A 17883-nucleotide genomic window follows, 5' to 3' on the forward strand; every position below is an offset into this window, starting at 1 on the left:
GTTCAAAATAACAAAAAGAGGGCATAGTCATAGTCATTTATAATTATATTTAGACAACAAAATCAAAGATTTAACTTCAATATTTGGAGGAATAACCCCCATTTTCAGTCAACCAAATAAAAACATCATTTATTCTCACTAATTTTCAAAAACAAAAAGAATGCTCTACATTCTTTTTTTAATCATTAAAGTGTATAAGAAATGTTTTTAGACTTTTATAGAGTAAAAATAAATCAGCACTTTATTCAAACCTATAAATAATAAATCCAGTACATTAAACAAAACCGAGAACTTTATTTTTTCTTGATTTTTTCTCCAAAAGCTGTATATTTAATAATTGGCAGCATTACAATTGATCTTTCTGGACTCTATAATGCAGTTAGTTGCGCTTCATCGATGATTAAAGAGCAATACTATCATTTCAAATAAATTCTCAGTGAGTGGCTAAGCTCAGAAACGCCATACATCTTCAAAGCGGTAAACTTTCAGATCCGCCTTCGGCTGGCATGAAAGTAAGTGACTCAAAGACTTTAGTCATCTTGATTTGAAACAACTTCACGCCTCATATGTCTAGTATGGCACTGTTGCCATGGTTACCTGCTTCTCCACATTGACAATGAGGAACTCCAAGGAGAAGCAGATGAGGTACCCTGAGTGCAAGCCGTGCCAGATCGCCAGGAATAACAATGTGAACATCTGAGACACCAACTTGTTCCCCAAAAACCTCAACCTCTTAAACACATGCCTGCATCAAAGAAAAAGAGAGGAAAGAGAAATGAGAGAAAAATAACTGATGAATACACTTAATAATATATATTAGCAATTTCAATACAGGGAATGTCTATTTGTCAATGCCAACTTGTTTCTAAGTTCAAGCCTCGACTCGTTTGAATTGACAAAAAAACTCTCTCAATAGTCATTTATGACCACTATTTAGTGGCGTCACACATTAAAGTGGTTCTCAAACTTCATTCTGACTTAGTGCATCCCACGCACTAACAGTTGAATGATTTATAAAAGATGAATCACTGTCTGACCATCTGATATTAGGCATGGATAAACATCACGATTATGATATTTAGCTTTATAGCACACTGTGAGTGTTTATTAATATCATGTGTTGTTTATGTTTAGCATCTTATAAAATGTCTTAATTGAATAAGTGTCAATGAAGTGTGTGCATACCTGGCCACCCAAGCATTGGTGTTGATGTTGAAGGAATTGATTGTGCCCGTGAAGAGCGGAGTGGTCTCAAACAGCCAGACCCTCACATTTGCGCAGGCATCCCACTGATGCTCCCCTTTTTCATTCTTCCCATTATAGCCCAGCCCAGCCAGAACACACACGCCTTCCTGAGTGTATACATGAGAGAAATCTGCCTTAAGTAAAAGAGTACAGGCAACTTCCTGAAACACTAAACTTCTTTTTCTGAGATAGTAATAGATGTACAGTTGAAGTCAGAATTATTTGCCCCCCTTTGATTTTTTTTCCTTTTTTAAATATTTCCCAAATGATCTTTATCAGAGCAAAGAAATTTTCACAGTATGTCTGATAATATTTTTTCTTCTGGAGAAAGTCTCATTTATTTTATTTCAGCTAGAACAAAAGGAGTTTTAATTTTTTTTAAAAAACATTTTAATGACAAACTTATTAGCCCCTTTAAGCTATATTCTTTTTTCGATAGTCTACAGAACAAATCATTATTATACAATAACTTGTAAACCTAATTAACCTAGTTAAGCCTTTAAATTTCACATAGAGTTATTAAAACTATTATGTTTAGAAATGTGTTGAAAAAATCTTCTCTCCGTTAAACAGAAATAAGGGGGAAAAATAAACAGGGGGACTAATACAACTGTATATAACAATGTCAGCATCTGACAGTTTATAGATATAAAGTCGCACTAATGTCATCTTCAGTGATTTAATTCTTAAAGGGATCATTCAAAATGAAATGAAAATGTACTCTCCCTTATGTGGTTCAAAACAAAAACAAACAAACAAACAAACAAGATATTTTGGAAATACAGGCATTGACATCCATAAAATATAAACCAATTTCCAGCTCTTTTGTTTGATCTTCTTTTCTGTTCAACAGAATAAAAACTACTCTAAAATATATTAAGAACAAAAGGAGGGTTATTTAATGTCAGAATTGTCCTTTTTGGGTGAACTATCACTTTAAGGCCAGCGTATACGGTGTAAATTCTGATGGTTGGAAGATCGTATGTCAATTTAAGTCGCAAGAGAGTTTGTGAAATATTATGTGATTTACGTGACTATTAAAATCATTAAAAGATTTGCAACAAAAACACAGACAGAGAAAGACATTGCTTTCAGAGACCATTCTCTTTTTTTTACCCTTCTACCCTTTACTCTTTACCCCCTCTCTCTCACTCCCTCTCAACCTTAATAATCAACAGATGATTGACAGATTAACTGCACACACTTTAAGAATTCAAGTCGACTGCTCCCAAACTTTTTAAACATGTTTAAAAATGATCAGGAGCATGTGAGATGGTGGACTCAACTCACCAGTTCCTCCCAAAAGCTATGAGCCATAAACATACAAGCAACAAACTTTTTCCATGGGACTTCACATATTGGGAAAAAGATAATAATAATAATAATAATAATAATAACAACAATTTGCACCACGTACACCCACCTTTACATTTATTAATTCATTTTTCTTTTGGCCTAATCCGTTTATTAATCAAGGGTCGCCACAGCAGAATGAACTGCCAACTTATCCAGCACATGTTTTACGCAGCGGATGCCTTTCCAGTCGAACCCAACACTGGGAAACACCCATGCATTCTTGCATTAACACACATACACTACGGCCAATTAAGCTTATTCAATTCACCTATAGCACATGACAGTCGGGGAAACCGAAGCATCTGCAGGAACCCACGCAAACATGTAAACTCCACACAGAAATGCCAACTGACCCAGCCAGGGCTCGAACCAGTGACCTTTTTGCTGTGAGGCAATTTTGCTACCCACTGTACCACTGTGACGCAACCCACCTTTACACCCATAGTTATTGCTCAGTCAGCGTTTCGTTTTTATTCACAAAATGGTGTGTGCTTTCCTATGAGAAGACACCTGATTTAATTTAAATCGCAAATATACATAAGCCAATGTTTGCAATAATGGTTTTGGTCAAGACCAAAAATTAAATACATTTAGTCCTGGTTCCCTTGACATTTATACTGCCATTTTTAAAGTCGATATGAAAAAGAAGTAAATATTAGAAGTTAATATTAAACCCCAGATCTCCGTTAAAATGCAAAAACATTGGACAATTTTACAAAATTTGGGGATCTTTCGTCTGTCATTTCATGAGGAATTATATTCCCTAAAGCAATGCATTGTAACTAAAAAGTTGTTTTGATTATCACTATTATAATATTGACCATAAAATGGCTTTTTAAAAATTTAAAAGTGCGTTTATTTTAACCTACATAAAACAACTAAGACGTTCTCTAGAAGAAAAAATATTATCAGAAATACTGTGAACATTTCCTTGCTCTGTTAAACATCATTTAGGAAATATTTAAAAAATAAAAAAAAATTCAAAGGAGGGCTTATAATTCTGACTTTCTGACTTTTGCTGGAGTGTTCTATTCTTTTCTTGCACATATATGTGCATATCAGGAAATTAATCCTGGAACTAGAGATTATTGTAAGTCTATTCAATGACCAAATGAAACTTATTTGACGAAAAGAAAATTTTAATAAAGATTATAAGGGCAAAATTTGTATTTACAAAGAAATAAAGTGCACAAATACAATTATTTTATTTATTACAAGAACTACTATACATATTAAAATAAGAGTAAATTCAGCTTTTAATATGTATATTTTACAAGAGAATTTCGTAAACATCTAAAAAAATACTGTGTTGGGCTGAACGTGCGTTTTGTTTGCGTTTGTGTACATGTGATGTTATATTTAGACACCTCATGAATAGTGTATAAAATGTGTAAAGTAGACAAAACAGCGTCAGGAACTAAAAGAGGAATTGCTCAGACAGTCATAAATGAAGATCTACTTCAAGCAGACGCATTTCCAAAAGGCTTTCTGTAAACTAATTGTAGAGTCTGCCACTAAGTTTGTTTGAGCATTCAGTTGCATCTTATCAAATCATGTCATGTTTGTTTTTTTAAACGTCTTAGGTCTGTTTTGAGATTTTATTTCAATCAAACTGCATGTACGTTTGTTTGAAAGTGGGAAAAGAGCCATTAAACAATAATTCATGTGTATTTTTATCCAAAGAAAATGGTTATTCATAAACATTAATTTCCCATCACAGTGTGAAATTGTGTGTAGTAAGAGATACGTTTACAGATTGCAAATGATCGTGTGTTTGCTTTGTGAGTTTCTGTGTGGCATTAATTCTAAATACACAGAGCCTTCAACTCAAACATGATTCATCCATATACTTTCATCATAAATGCTTGAAACATCTAATCAAACAGCTTATACCTGTGTAATCAAATTAATTAATTATTATTAAAAGTGCAACAGCATTTTTGATGTCAAGTTCAAACGCAAAGAGCTGTGCAATTATTCATGCATTGTATTAGTGGGTTCACAGGGTGTGCAGAACTTTTTTATGTTTCGGTGAATTAGTGGCTTCTATGTAAATTATGTTTTTTTTATTTAAAAATGTAAGATGTGTAGAAAGGAATGTGCATAAAGAAACAGTCTTAGCCCATTCTCTAAACAGAATCGTCGCTGGGGCATGAGAAGGTCTTATGAAAAAGGTACATTATTTATTTTTAAAAGTGACTAATGAACCAAAAACAGTGATCATTATGAATTTCCATCAATCATGTTTGGCTCATTCTGCTGTATTTAATGGTGAATTTTATTGTGTACTGCAGGAAGCTTTGCTGCTATTTTTTTTTTTTTTTTTTTTGAGAAAATTAAACCACCAAAAATTATTTAAAAACTTAAGTAACACTTAAATGATTTAAAAGCCACAACTTTAAAAGAATGGAAAGCAATGGTAACAGAAATTTAATAGATGGAAACACTCCAAAAAACGAAGTGTTTATTTTATGGAATAAGTGAAAATAATTTGTGGACTTTGAGGATCAACAATATAATTATATTTCAGTTTTGTAAATTTAATGTAACTTTGCAATTGCCACCATTACATTGTACCTTATACTGCTGGACGGTTCAATTATTTTTACTATTATTATTAATGGGGTGACGTGGTGGCTCAGTGGTTAGCACTGTCACCTCACAGCAAGTTGGCATTTCAGAGTGAAGTTTGCATGTTCTCTCGTGTTTGTGTTTCCTCTGGGTGCTCTGATTTCCCCCATAGTCCAAAGACATGCGCTATAATTGAATTGAGTAAACTAAATTGGTTGTAGTGTATGTGCGTAAATGAGAATGTGTATAGATGTTTCCCACCACTGGGTTGCAACTGGAAGGGCATCCGCTGTGTAAAACTTCATACACTAAATTGTCGGTAGTGTATGTGCGTGAATGCGACAGTGTATGGATGTTTCCCAGTACTGGGTTGCTGCTGGTAGGGTATCCGCTGAGTAAAACATATCCTGGATAAGTTGGCGGTTCATTGGCTGTGGCAACCTCTGATTAATAAAGAGACTAAGCTGAAGGAAAATTAATTAATAAGTTAATTATTATTAATGTGTTTTCCTTTTTTTTTCGGTTCTCTCCTTCCTTTTTTTCGGTATTGTATTTCATTCAGGCTTCTGTAACTGTAACAAACATGTATTTTGAAATGAACAGGAAGTCAACAGAACCACTTTTTTTGGTACACATATTTGAAATGTAACCGTTCACTTCCTTGACAAAAAATAAATAAAAATAAAGAAATGAATAACAATTGTATTAGTGCCATTGTAAATCAGGATACATACAGGAATCAAGAGAGTGAAATTCCAGACCTTTTAAAACCTTAAGACTCTTTTTATGCATTTTAAGACCTCGTAACCACTTTAGGTTTCAAAAAGTAACATTGGCAACATTTTAATTTACAGAATATTTACTAAATCCTGACTGTAAGACACTAATCCCAAATTTAAACATGATTCATGTAATTAAAGGTGCAGTAGGTGATTGTCTTCAGAAGCATTTTTTATTGTGCTGGTTGAAAGTCTCTTCACAGTCTAATAGTAATGATTAAAGTAAGTGATCTAAATGTGTTTACATGTATTTTTGTTATTCTGGGTAGGGCATAAAAATAAAAATAAATGTTCATCCAATTAAATATTGTCGGGCTGACAGCTCCCATAATTTTGATAAGTAGCTCAAACTGTCTGTCAACAAATGTAGATTTGATCTGTTCACGCATATCCCCCGCTAACATGTGTGTCGCGCGTTCACGACACGTGCACATGAGACAATCACAGTCAAGGTAAAATCAAATGCTGAATTGAATTTTAACCTCCTGAATTAATATTAGAGTTACGTTTGCACGCTGGAGAAAAGACGACACCCTGGCTGAAGTATTTCTGTTAGACAGGTAATGTTCTGTTTTAAAAGTATTTTAGCTTCACGCAGAGCTGATGCAGATGCTGTTGTTACAAAGGAGTTACATGCACTGAAGTTTTGTTCAGCCACTGAAATCTTTCTGTAATAGATATGTGACTTTATTCAGTTTCATAAGGACCTTTTACATCATCGATAATGTAGATTTATATTTAGTTTAACAACAAAACATCAGTTAATAGCGGTATTCTGCCTAGCCTGCTTTACTGAAGTGAAGTTGCTTTTATATTCACATTGGGTCATTTCTGAACAATGACCGCCTGTGACGTGCTCCCTATATTGTTCACCGCTACTCTAAATATTCGCTCTGAAACAGCATGTAAGTGTGGCTTAGTAATACGTATAATTCCTGCACGCCAACAGGCCAACAACTACCTAAACTTCTAACTGGAGGATGACATGAACTAGTGAGTTGTCTGCTGTCGTGTTGAAGTGGGCGCGTTCGCAATATTAGGAAGCGTGGCTTTGAAACACAGTCCCTCCCTTGCCGTCCAAAGCTAATATGCTAACCAATTAGCATTTTGGCAGATCACCTACTGTGTAGAGTTGCTGAAGTTTGCCCTGCACGCTTGTTTTTTTAGAAACTTCTTTGGTTTGGTGCGTCAATCTTGTCAATGCTATTATTTAAAAAAGGTAATGATTTACACTCAAATAATTGCTTCGTACTGTTTTTTATTTTTTTGTGAAGATAGTTATTGTGTAGTTAATATTGGATAATGAAATGAGTGTGGCGGTCTAACTAACTGTTCATTGTGATTGACTATGGGATAAAAGGGTGGAGTGAGAGGATTGTGTCACACACTGAGGAAGGCATTGTGCCGAAAAGTCTGTGTCTATTAATCACCCGTAGAATGTAAGAGAAAGAAAAAATAAAAAAAACAGTACAAAGCAATTACTTGAGTGCGAATCATTGCCTTTTTTGAACAAGATCACCTACTGCACCTTTAATAAAAAAGTAATCCAGCAGGTGGCATCTATAGAACTGCAGGAAGACTGGTGTTGCCTTGGTTACTGCAGTAAACAAAGCAGCACAAGGAATTTATCGTCAATATATCTAGCAGGAATTGGTCCATTTCATAAACTCCAGCATTCCAAAATATGCAGATTAAATTCTAGCTCACTTTAGCATACAACTATACACAGCACAAACAAAAACAACACAAAAATGTAACACCTTGTAAAACAGCATTTAAGACTTTTTAAGGGCTCTTCATTTCTTTAAATCGATTTATCAATTTTTAATATATTAATAACTGGACACCCTTTAAATGATCAAAGTGAAATTATTATCATCCAGTTGTGTTAAAAATAAAGGGTTTGAAATTAAGAAGATTTATTTGCCTTTTAAAAGCTTTTGGAGGGTCAATTTCACACTCGCAACTAGAAAGCAAAGCCACGTCTAGTTAGTAATTGACTTGTAACACAGCTCACACCGCTTTAAGAAGATAATAGACACACTGACAGGGCTCACAGCTTGAAATGTAATGACTCTCAATTACAGCTAGTGAGCTCTTAATGGGGGATTGTGGTTGTGCTGTTTACTCACCGTGATTAGCCAGCAGCTGATGTACTTATACAGGTTTATTTTCACCCACAATAGGATGTACACACACTTGTACCAGAAAGGATGTGCCTAAAATCACAGATGAAAAAAAAAAACATAAGAAATTAATCACTTCTGATGTATTATTTCAAAGTTACATATGATTCAGCCTTATGAATTTTTTTTTAGATATTTAATTGATTTATCATTTCAAAATATTCTAATTATTTCTATTCGAGTCTACAGAAAAAGCTTTGAAAAAGACTTCTTAGTTGTTTGTCAAATTATATGTAACAGATGCCAGCTAGGGAAGTGTTATGCAGGTTAACCTCACTCCTCTGACCTCAAAAGGTGCTCTAGCGACAGATGCTAGAAGCCATGTTTCTTGTTAGAGCAACCGACTCCAACAAAAAAAAGTCACCAGTTCAATCCCAGCTCAGAGCGGGTTGTGTGCAGTAGAAGAGGTGGGTTACACATGGGGGCTCGTCCGGGATGGGAGTGAGGTTTAAGGGGGTGAGTGTAACGTAGGCCGACTTGTGCAGTGCTGTGCTGGTAAACCTCTCTCTTCTGACCTCAAAAGGTGCTCTAGCGACAGACGCTAAAGAGCACGGTCTAGTTAAAGCAACCGACTCCCATATAAAGAATCGTCAGTTTGATCCCAGCTCAGCACAAGATGGGTGCATTAGGACCAGTGTGTGGGGGCCCCTCCGGAATGGGACTGAGGTTTAGGGGGGTGAGTGTAACAGAGGCCAGCTAGGGAAGTGCTATGCAGGTAAACCTCCCTTCTCTGACCTCAAAAGGTGATCTAGCGATAGATGCTAGAAGCCATGGTCTTTACCTTCTTTGTTAGAGCAACTGTAACAAATGGGTTATTTTTTGTTTTTGTTGCGCTCAACAAACAACCAAATGAACTGAGGATGGGCTCTAGACCTTAAGGTTAACTTCACAGCTTTCTCAAAATTTCAGGAGGTAAAATATTGACCCTTAAGCATGACCAAATAACAAGAGAAAGGTCTCTGGACCTTGAGGTCAACTTTCTCCAAATTACAGGAGGTAGAATATTGACTCTAGATAATCAAGCTGACACTACAAACCTCAAATTTGTGCTTTGCAATCAGAAATAATGTGCACGTAGCTGAGAGAGAAGGTGGGTCTGATCAACTCACAATTCACTCTTACCTAATAGGCCGACCTTTGGCTATAAAGCTATAAATTTTGACTATAAAGGTGAGGGTTTCTTGCTGAAACATTGAAAGCTCAGCCGTGGGTTAAGTGCACATCGCCTGGCATTCTCGGACACGTGTTGGTTTTCCAATGTGACTGCAATGGGCTCTCCAGTCTTTGAAGAGGAAAATAATGGCCCGTCTCTGAGGTTGTATATACTTGTATCAAATTGCTTGGGCTTTTCATTATTTGTCTTTTATTCATGAAATCTTATCTTTATTTCGCATTATAAACCTTTTATGCAATTTTGTGGTATTTCGATTAAAGATGTTCATGAGTATGATTCAATAAACAGTTGTGTATTGCTTGTTTAGTATGGTGTATGGACCATTATTGGTGCCTTCTCTTGTCGATAAGCACCACATTTGTCTCACTTGAGTAAAAATTTAAACCATACTAAAACATTTTTGGTATGCTGAAACATTTTACATACTAAAATTTAGGGCTTACTAAAACAGCAACCAAGAGCGAGTTGGGTGCAGTACGACCAGTGGGTTATAGGAATATATATATATATATATATATATATATATATATATATATATATATATATATATATATATATATATATATATATATATATATATATATAAAATCTCTGTTTAATAAGTTTAACAGGTTAGAAGGTTTAGCTTAAAATATTAGTTTAACATTTTTTTGTCAATTATAACATTTTTAGAAAACAGAGATATGAATATTTAGCCAAATGACTTAAAGTAAATGCAGTATATAATAACATATCTGTGACTGTTGTTCTCGTTTTGTACTTTTAACACTATCCCAGGGTTTACAGTGAATATAATCATTGTTTATTTTCATTGTGAAACATTTTGAAACATTGTTTGAGACACTGTTTGCCTACATGCTCTATTTAATCTAAAAGTCAGGAGTTCACAAGCACTTTCTTTGAATAAATGTAACATGCAGTATAAGATACTGTATTGGCTCAGGGCTTTGATAATGGCTCAGTGAATCTTTTTATCGATTATATAAATAAAAACATCTATACAAATACAGCAACACCGACTGACTGTTTAAAGACCCTTTCACACTGAGTACAATTAAACCGAAATTAAACTGTGTGGATGTATGATGTGGTGAAGCTATTAATCACCCTATTAGATTTCTAGAGACTACAAAAACATCCATTAAAATAAGATTCAGTAGCTAGGAGTAAAAAAATAAAAAAAATATGACTTAATGGCAAGTTTGATCATTTATTAAAGTCGAAAGCATGAAAGGTTGTTTGTGTTTCTGGTGCAGTACAAGATCTATTTATCATTTATAATGTTCTGTTGTATAGAGTGCAGAGGCCAAGGTTAAGCTAAAAGAAATTACAAGACACAAATAAATAAATCAGCACATAAAAATGTGTACTTTTATTTGAGTAAATTTTTACTGTGCTATTATTCTTTAAGCTGTGGTTATTACTTTATATGTTTATTTGTAACTTGTCTTGTGATTCCAGACCAATCAAATCATGCAAAGAAACAGATCAACCTCAAGACATGTGCCAAATGACTGCGAAACCGTTTAGATTGCATGTCACTGATGACAAGATGAAGGATACTGTATGATGACTGAAATCACCAACTGGCATTAAATAATAACTTAATGCACTACAGAATGTTACGTTTTCAAACACATACATGTATTTTATCAGTGCTGCATGAGCTTGGTTTACGACACCAAATGCTGGACACCTATAGCTTGTAAGTCAGGGTTCAAAGTGCATAACCTGAGCGTTAACATATTGTCACCGGTTTTTGATACTTAAGTTATAAAGATTTCACTTCGTAAGTAAAGGGATAGACATGTTTTGTTGGCTTGTTATAGGTGTCGGCTTGGTAATGTGTTCTCAGATTAAATTAATCTCACATTGTAAATTTATAATTTAACTTAGATTTACTCTGTAAAAAAGTTCCACACAATTCCTTCATGTTGTCAAAACACAAATCGATTAAATTATTAATAGCTTACATTTATAACGATAGTGATGTGAAATTTAAGAAACAAGTAAATTCAAGGTTAAATCCATTTTTTTCCATTTACAAATTGTGGCCAAAGTCGTTTCTCTCTTTTAATGACCTTAAGAAGGTAATCCATGCATTTATTTTGAGGAGACTTCACTTTTGCAACTTTTTGTATGTGGGTCTCAGTCAAAATGCCCTGAATGGACTGCAAATAGTCTAAAGTGCGGCTACGAGACTTCTGACAGGCATGAACACACATCCCCAGTTCTTTCCTCTCTGGGCTGGCTGCCTGTTAGGTCTCAGATTGATTTTAAATGATTAATTTTTGTAAATAAATCCTTAAATGGTCTGACACCATATTATTTATCAGATCTCCTACATCAGGGGTGTCCACACTCGGTCCTGGTGGGCCGGTGTCCTCCATAGCTTAACTCCAACTTGCTTCAACACACCTGCCAGGAAGTTTCTAGTATACCTTGTAAGAGCTTGATTAGCTGGTTCAGGTGTGTTTGATTAGCATTGGAGCTAAACTCTCCAGGACACCGGCCCTCCAGGACCGAGTTCGGAGACCCCGGTCCTACATGTATATAATACTGGTAGGTCATCAAGGTCATCTGATCAGTTTATTCTTTCTGTACCAAGGTCCCGGTGTAAGCGAAGTGAGGATCTGGCTTTTGCTGTTATCGCCCCAAAATACTGGTACAAGCTTCCACTCCACATTAGACACGCTCTAACTTTATCTGTTTTTATATACCTTCTGAAACTGCATGCTTGTTCTTTAGCATTTGAGCCTTTTTAATGTTGAGGGCAGGGCTATTCAATTAGTTTGTCATGGAGGCCAGTTCATGAAAAGCATCCCAAATGAGGGGTTGGAGCGATATGAGCAATATGAGTGATAACACAACAGCATACAAGAGCCCATATGCTGTATTTTTGCTCCTTAAGACACCCACGTTGGCTTCTTCTACATTAAAATGTTAATATATTGTATTTTAAAACTACATAATATCAGTGCATTGTACAATAGGCTTTGTTTTACAAACATTCAAATATTGTATTTCAAAGCACAACAAAAGGATTGTATTGCTTACGTGGGCTTCTTCTACATTCAGACACATTCATATGTTATTTTTTGAACTGCAAATTTATTAGAAATGCAACACATAGATTTTGGTTGAATGATTATATAGTATGAAGAATAATCATGGTTTCACGGTGATCACATCTAAGGTAAATTTAAACTTTATAAGTATTTAAATGAACTTATCTGCGTTCAAACATACAAAATAATTTTAATAATTTGTAATAATTGGTCTAACATACCTTTTGTTTACACTGCACTGAAAGCCACGCACAACTGTCACCACTTTGATGTGAGATGTTTTTTATTCGGTGCGTCCGTGAGGCGCGAGCGCATCGCTCCGCTTGCGCACGCATATTGGCATATATTTTTACATTGGAAATAACAAACTTGCTCACGGAAAAGATGCGATATGAGAATGGCCCGATGCTATAGTTAATCCAGTGTGCGTGCATATTAGCCTTGGTGTATAATCTCAGGACTTTAAACTAGCGCACAGGTCGCATAACTTTGTTTAGTTGCAGCAGTTTCGATCAACACGGCGTTGAGAAGCCTTTACAACTAAGTATCCAAATGTTTTCGGCTGCTCTCGGCACTCTCTTAATGTCAGGTGACTCGCGCTCTGCGCAGCCTTCAACTGCAGCTTGTGCTGTATTGAACAGACGCACATCATTTCATAACTATAGCGGCCTTTTTTTGACTTAACTAAATTTATTTTTGATTCTTGGTCACACTATTTGAAGGGCCGGAACCAATTGCCTTGCAGTTCAAGTTCGGCCCGTGGGCTGCCAAATGAATAGCCCTGGTTGTCTTATGTTTAGTTGTTATGCATGTGCTGTATGACTTCTTATTTTAACTAGTAATTCAGCACTTTGGGTAACGTTGTGTTGTAAAAATGTGCTAACAATTAAAACAAGCTAATCGTTTTCACAATTTTAAGTGCATTGAACATAAAATAATTAAGTTGTCCTAAAAAAAACGTAAGAATTTTGTTGTTTCAACTCATTTTAAATAAGTAGATAATACAAGCAGCAAAAGTCATTTCTTTTTTGAGTGTAGAAACAAGCCTAAAAGAAAATGACATGCATGTAAGCAACATCTTTAATTTGCAGGGCATAAGGTGGAATCATTTTCACAGCGCAATTACTAACAGCTTCAGTACTATTAAAAGGGCTAATTTTAAGATCCCTTTACTCTACTTGCACTACATTTTGTGCCAAGAAATTGTACTTTAACTTGAGTATGATTTTCAGTCCTCTTTCTACCACTTGTAATAATCAACATTGTTAATGTTTGTTGTATAATGTGCTGTGGAAAAGGTTAATGCAAAATGGAAAAAAAAAATGACAAGATAGATAAAAAAAGAATCAAATAATTTATCTATATTTGTTCACACAGCCAAAAAAAGAAGAGGTTAGTGGATCTCTCGGGCAAGCATGAATCTACCCTTCCAGTCATTTTATATGTGGTGTGAAATCACAGTTCATTTACAACTTGTCTCTTTCAGTGTGAAAAGGCCTTAATAGCTGCTTACTTTTAAAGGAGTCTACTTGACTGCATGCCCTCAACTGAAGAGCTATATTACAGAGCTTGTGCAAAATTTTGATCAGATGCTTTCTTAACAGTTTTCTCTCACTACTGTAATTTTGTTGAGCATTTACTTTTTTTGCTGAAATGAAAGTGCACAGCACATATTTACATTTTTCTCTAAACGTCACTCAGAGAAAATTAAGTCTATATACTCACTATATTAAATATACTCACTAACAGAGCATACATTTAAAACTTCTATTTACCCCTTAACTTACGATTGGAAAGCCTAGACTGTGAGCCTTAATAAGGAGCCTTTTTTTACTGTTTGTGTGAAATCATTTTAACCTGTTTCTCTGCTGCAGCTTTTTGACTTTCAGCAACCGCTTTACATTTCCAGGAATATATAAATAGCTGTCGAGTCTGTAACTGACAGACATTAAAAAAAAAACTCTCTCAGTCAGACGGAGAGCTCTCTGTGGCATCATGATGAAAACGTCACAGAACAAAACGAGTGACAGCTTGGGATATTTAGGTACAAGGCTGTAAACAGCTGAGCATAATGCTATTCATTTACGTGTTTAATATTCACTTACTGCAAACTCATCCGTTAAGTAGTAGCTGTCTGAGTAGCGTGGCCCACCTATCGTAAAGATAGAGAGGGTGATGAGCCCTAAACAGAAACGCTTCAGTGCCGGAACCACACTGCAAGAGGAAGAAAGGATTGTTATATTAAAATACACTGCTGGGGACAAAAACATGTCAAAAAAACTTGCTTCATACAAACAAGTAACTCGTGTTTTCAAGCGTACATTGACAATTAGAATCATGAAATCTGGAAATTCGGAGAATGTAACTTTAAGCAAATGAGAAGACATCATGTGGCGCCTAACACATTATTACGCCTAAAGTAAAGCTATTATTATTCCCTATAACTTTACGGTTAATGATTTCACTGTTCCATGGGATTTGACTCTGCCCACAAACGGACTTAATTTAAAAGATGATGCGTGGAAAGTGTGTCCAAAACTGTCTGGATTTTGATAGACTTTTCATGCATTTGTAATCAGTTATCTTGTTCATGAAATTATGTATTATGTACTGGAGCCATTCATATTAAACTGCATATTGCATTATGTTTTTTCTTCATAAGATGAACATTTCTGGCCACAAAATATGTACTTTTTTTAAATCAACAAAAATAGCTCTTATTTGTAATAAAGAATTCTTTTTTTTTGATCAAAATACACATCTAACACTGACATTTAATGCATTAGAAGTAGGGCTGGGTGATTCTGCCTAAAATCAAAATCTCCTTCAATTGAACATTTTAACTCGATTACAATTAATGTTTATTTTAATTGTTTATTTATTTTTTTGCTCTCATAATTCACTGACAGGTTTTGTACAGTAAATACTCTCACGTATTATAATGAGATTTTTGAATGAAGGGTGCATTACTTTGTTTTAAAATAATTGAAAGAAACACACACCATCTATTATCTATGATTATTTACTGAATATCAACATTTAACAACTGAAATTAAAACACACATTGCCGACAATCAAGTCACTTTTTTCTTATAAAATAGTGAAAACAAATAACAATAACTTGCACTTTTGAAAACAAAATAAATAATTTTTAGTGTTTTTAAAAGTAGAAAATATTATTTTCTATGTAAATAATTTTATTGTAATAGAAAATCTGCTGTCATCAATGTAATGCAAATGTGCAACATTTTTCGAGAGGTGCGCGGGTATGCGACCGCGCGAAGGCTGCATACAGCACATTTAATTGATGGCAGAACTGACAGGAAAGTTCATCGTTTAGACATGTTCAGCAATATCTTCTATGGCAGCAATCAAAAACCACTTTCAAAAATGAACACTCTATTAATAACATAAAAAGCTGAATTTCTCTAACATATAATGAAGATTAAAAAGAAGGCCACTTTTGGGCTTCTGTAATAATAATATAATGTTAAATAATATGTTAATATAATTACAACACGTATGCCAGATGTTTTTCCAGAGTTGCGGCTGGAAGGGCATCCGCTGGGTAAAAACTTGCTGGATAAGTTGGCGGTTCATTCCGCTGTGGCGACCCCAGATTATTAAAGGGACTAAGCCGACAAGAAAATGAATGAATGAATGCCAGATGTTTTTTGAAATTTGACAGTTTTTTGAAGATATCCTCTCAAAAATGCGGATTTACCCAGCAATTAAACAAGTCTTCAGGTCATTGAATCATTCTAAAAACTAAACTCGGTCCTGGAGGGCAGGTATTCTGCAAAGCTTAGTTCCCACCCTAATTAGACACACCTGGGCAAGCTAATCAAGCTCTTGCTAGGCTTTCTAGAAACATCCTTGCAGGCGTGTTGAGGCAAGTTGGAGCTAAAATCTGCAGGACACCGGCCCTCCTGGACTGACTTTGGACACCCCTGCTCTAGTACATTGCATGTTATTTTGTTAACTTGTTCATCAATTGTTTATGCTTTTGCCATTTGATGCTATTTTTAAACAATCAAGTTTAATAGCAGAATTCATGTACAATACATCAATGAGCAAACTACTTTGAAAGACAACTATAGCCACAACGAAGCACTGCGAATGACATACCTGGAGTCGCTCTCAAACGATCTCACTTAAATATTTTAGGATTTGCACATTTTGCTGTAATCATGACATATATACAGAGTTCCCACGCTTTCATGAACAGCAGATTCAAGGACTTTTTAAAGCACTATTAATTTTAAATCAAGCCTTAGCATATGAAGCACCATGAAAGACTTTACTGTTTTTAACATTTCACATTAGGGCTGCATGATTCTGGCTAAAAAGAGAATCACAATTTTTTGCCTAAAATTAAGATCACAATTTCCTCACGATTCTGTAAATGTAAAATAAAGGTTAATTTGAGTAGGCTATTATTACAGTTATTTTTTAAACATATGGGAAAACAACAACAATAATATTAGGTCAATGTGTTGGTCTACTGTTGGTTAAAATGCTAAATTTTGCATAGAGATGGAATGGTGGACTTAAATAGACTTTAAATATGTTCTGGTTGTTAATGCACAGTAAAGTGATTACATCAGAAACAACCTATTCATAATACTGAAGTTGAATTGTGTTTGAGACATATGCTTGTGATTTGTCATTGACACATTATTAGAAGTTTTTTTTTTTAATGATAAAATGAAAAATCGGTCATTATCAGATTCCCTCTTGCATTATATTCAACATTATATGGGCTAGAGTAGTTATACTGACTCTAAAATGTGATATGATGTGCACACTGCACACTTTGTATAGCGATGTAATAATATATGTAATAGCTGTTGTCACAACATACATACAAATCATACTTCCTGCGCAGCTCTCAAACGATTGCTTTGTGGAACAAACTGAACATATTTTATAACTTTATTACCTGTTATTTACAGGTTCTGTTCACTAAAGTAGACATCATTGGTGGGCGCCTACATTCTCTCGGTAGTAAACAAACAGTGCATCAGCTCATGTGTCTATTTGTGGCCGCAAACATCATTACATAGACAGAAATTACATTTTTGTGAGAATTATAGCTTATAAATACAGTATGTGACACGTTAAACACTGAGCAACGTTTATAAAACAATGTGAAGACTTGTGAGACTGCCTTTATGCTTCTCCTGATCTTGAAAATATAATTGGCTCAATCGTAGAAAAGCAAAATTAAGATCGTGTGTAGGGTGGAATCGAGATTACAATCTTTTTCTGATTAATCGTGCAGCCCTATGTCACGTACACTTGTTGTTACATAAAATATTTAGAACGTTCTAAAAAGTCATGCTCAAAGAAGTTTAATAAAACTTGTTAAATTCAAGACTGGTGATGTTCAAATGCAGTGTCTGAAATATTGGTAAATGTGCATTATCTGTCAGTGGTACTGTCAAAAGAATTGAATGTAGGATTTTTAACAATTTAAGAAATTTCGCCGTATTCTCATTATT

At 34.8% G+C, this 17883-nt stretch overlaps 1 protein-coding gene across 3 annotated transcripts in view; it reads right to left on the reverse strand.

The window, feature by feature from the left end:
• Window positions 1-17883, reverse strand: part of lpcat3 (lysophosphatidylcholine acyltransferase 3) — a 61110-nt gene that overhangs the window by 17617 nt on the left and 25610 nt on the right. Inside the window, 4 exon segments of one of the 3 annotated variants that reach the window (NM_001316738.2) lie at window positions 598-745; window positions 1186-1352; window positions 8084-8170; window positions 14485-14593. In NM_001316738.2, the coding sequence (NP_001303667.1) occupies window positions 598-745; window positions 1186-1352; window positions 8084-8170; window positions 14485-14593 (511 nt within the window). 3 annotated transcript variants of the gene reach the window in all.

This window comes from Danio rerio, chromosome 16 (genome assembly GCF_052040795.2).
Source record: "Danio rerio strain M-AB ecotype USA chromosome 16, GRCz13ab, whole genome shotgun sequence".
Taxonomy (NCBI): domain Eukaryota; kingdom Metazoa; phylum Chordata; class Actinopteri; order Cypriniformes; family Danionidae; genus Danio; species Danio rerio.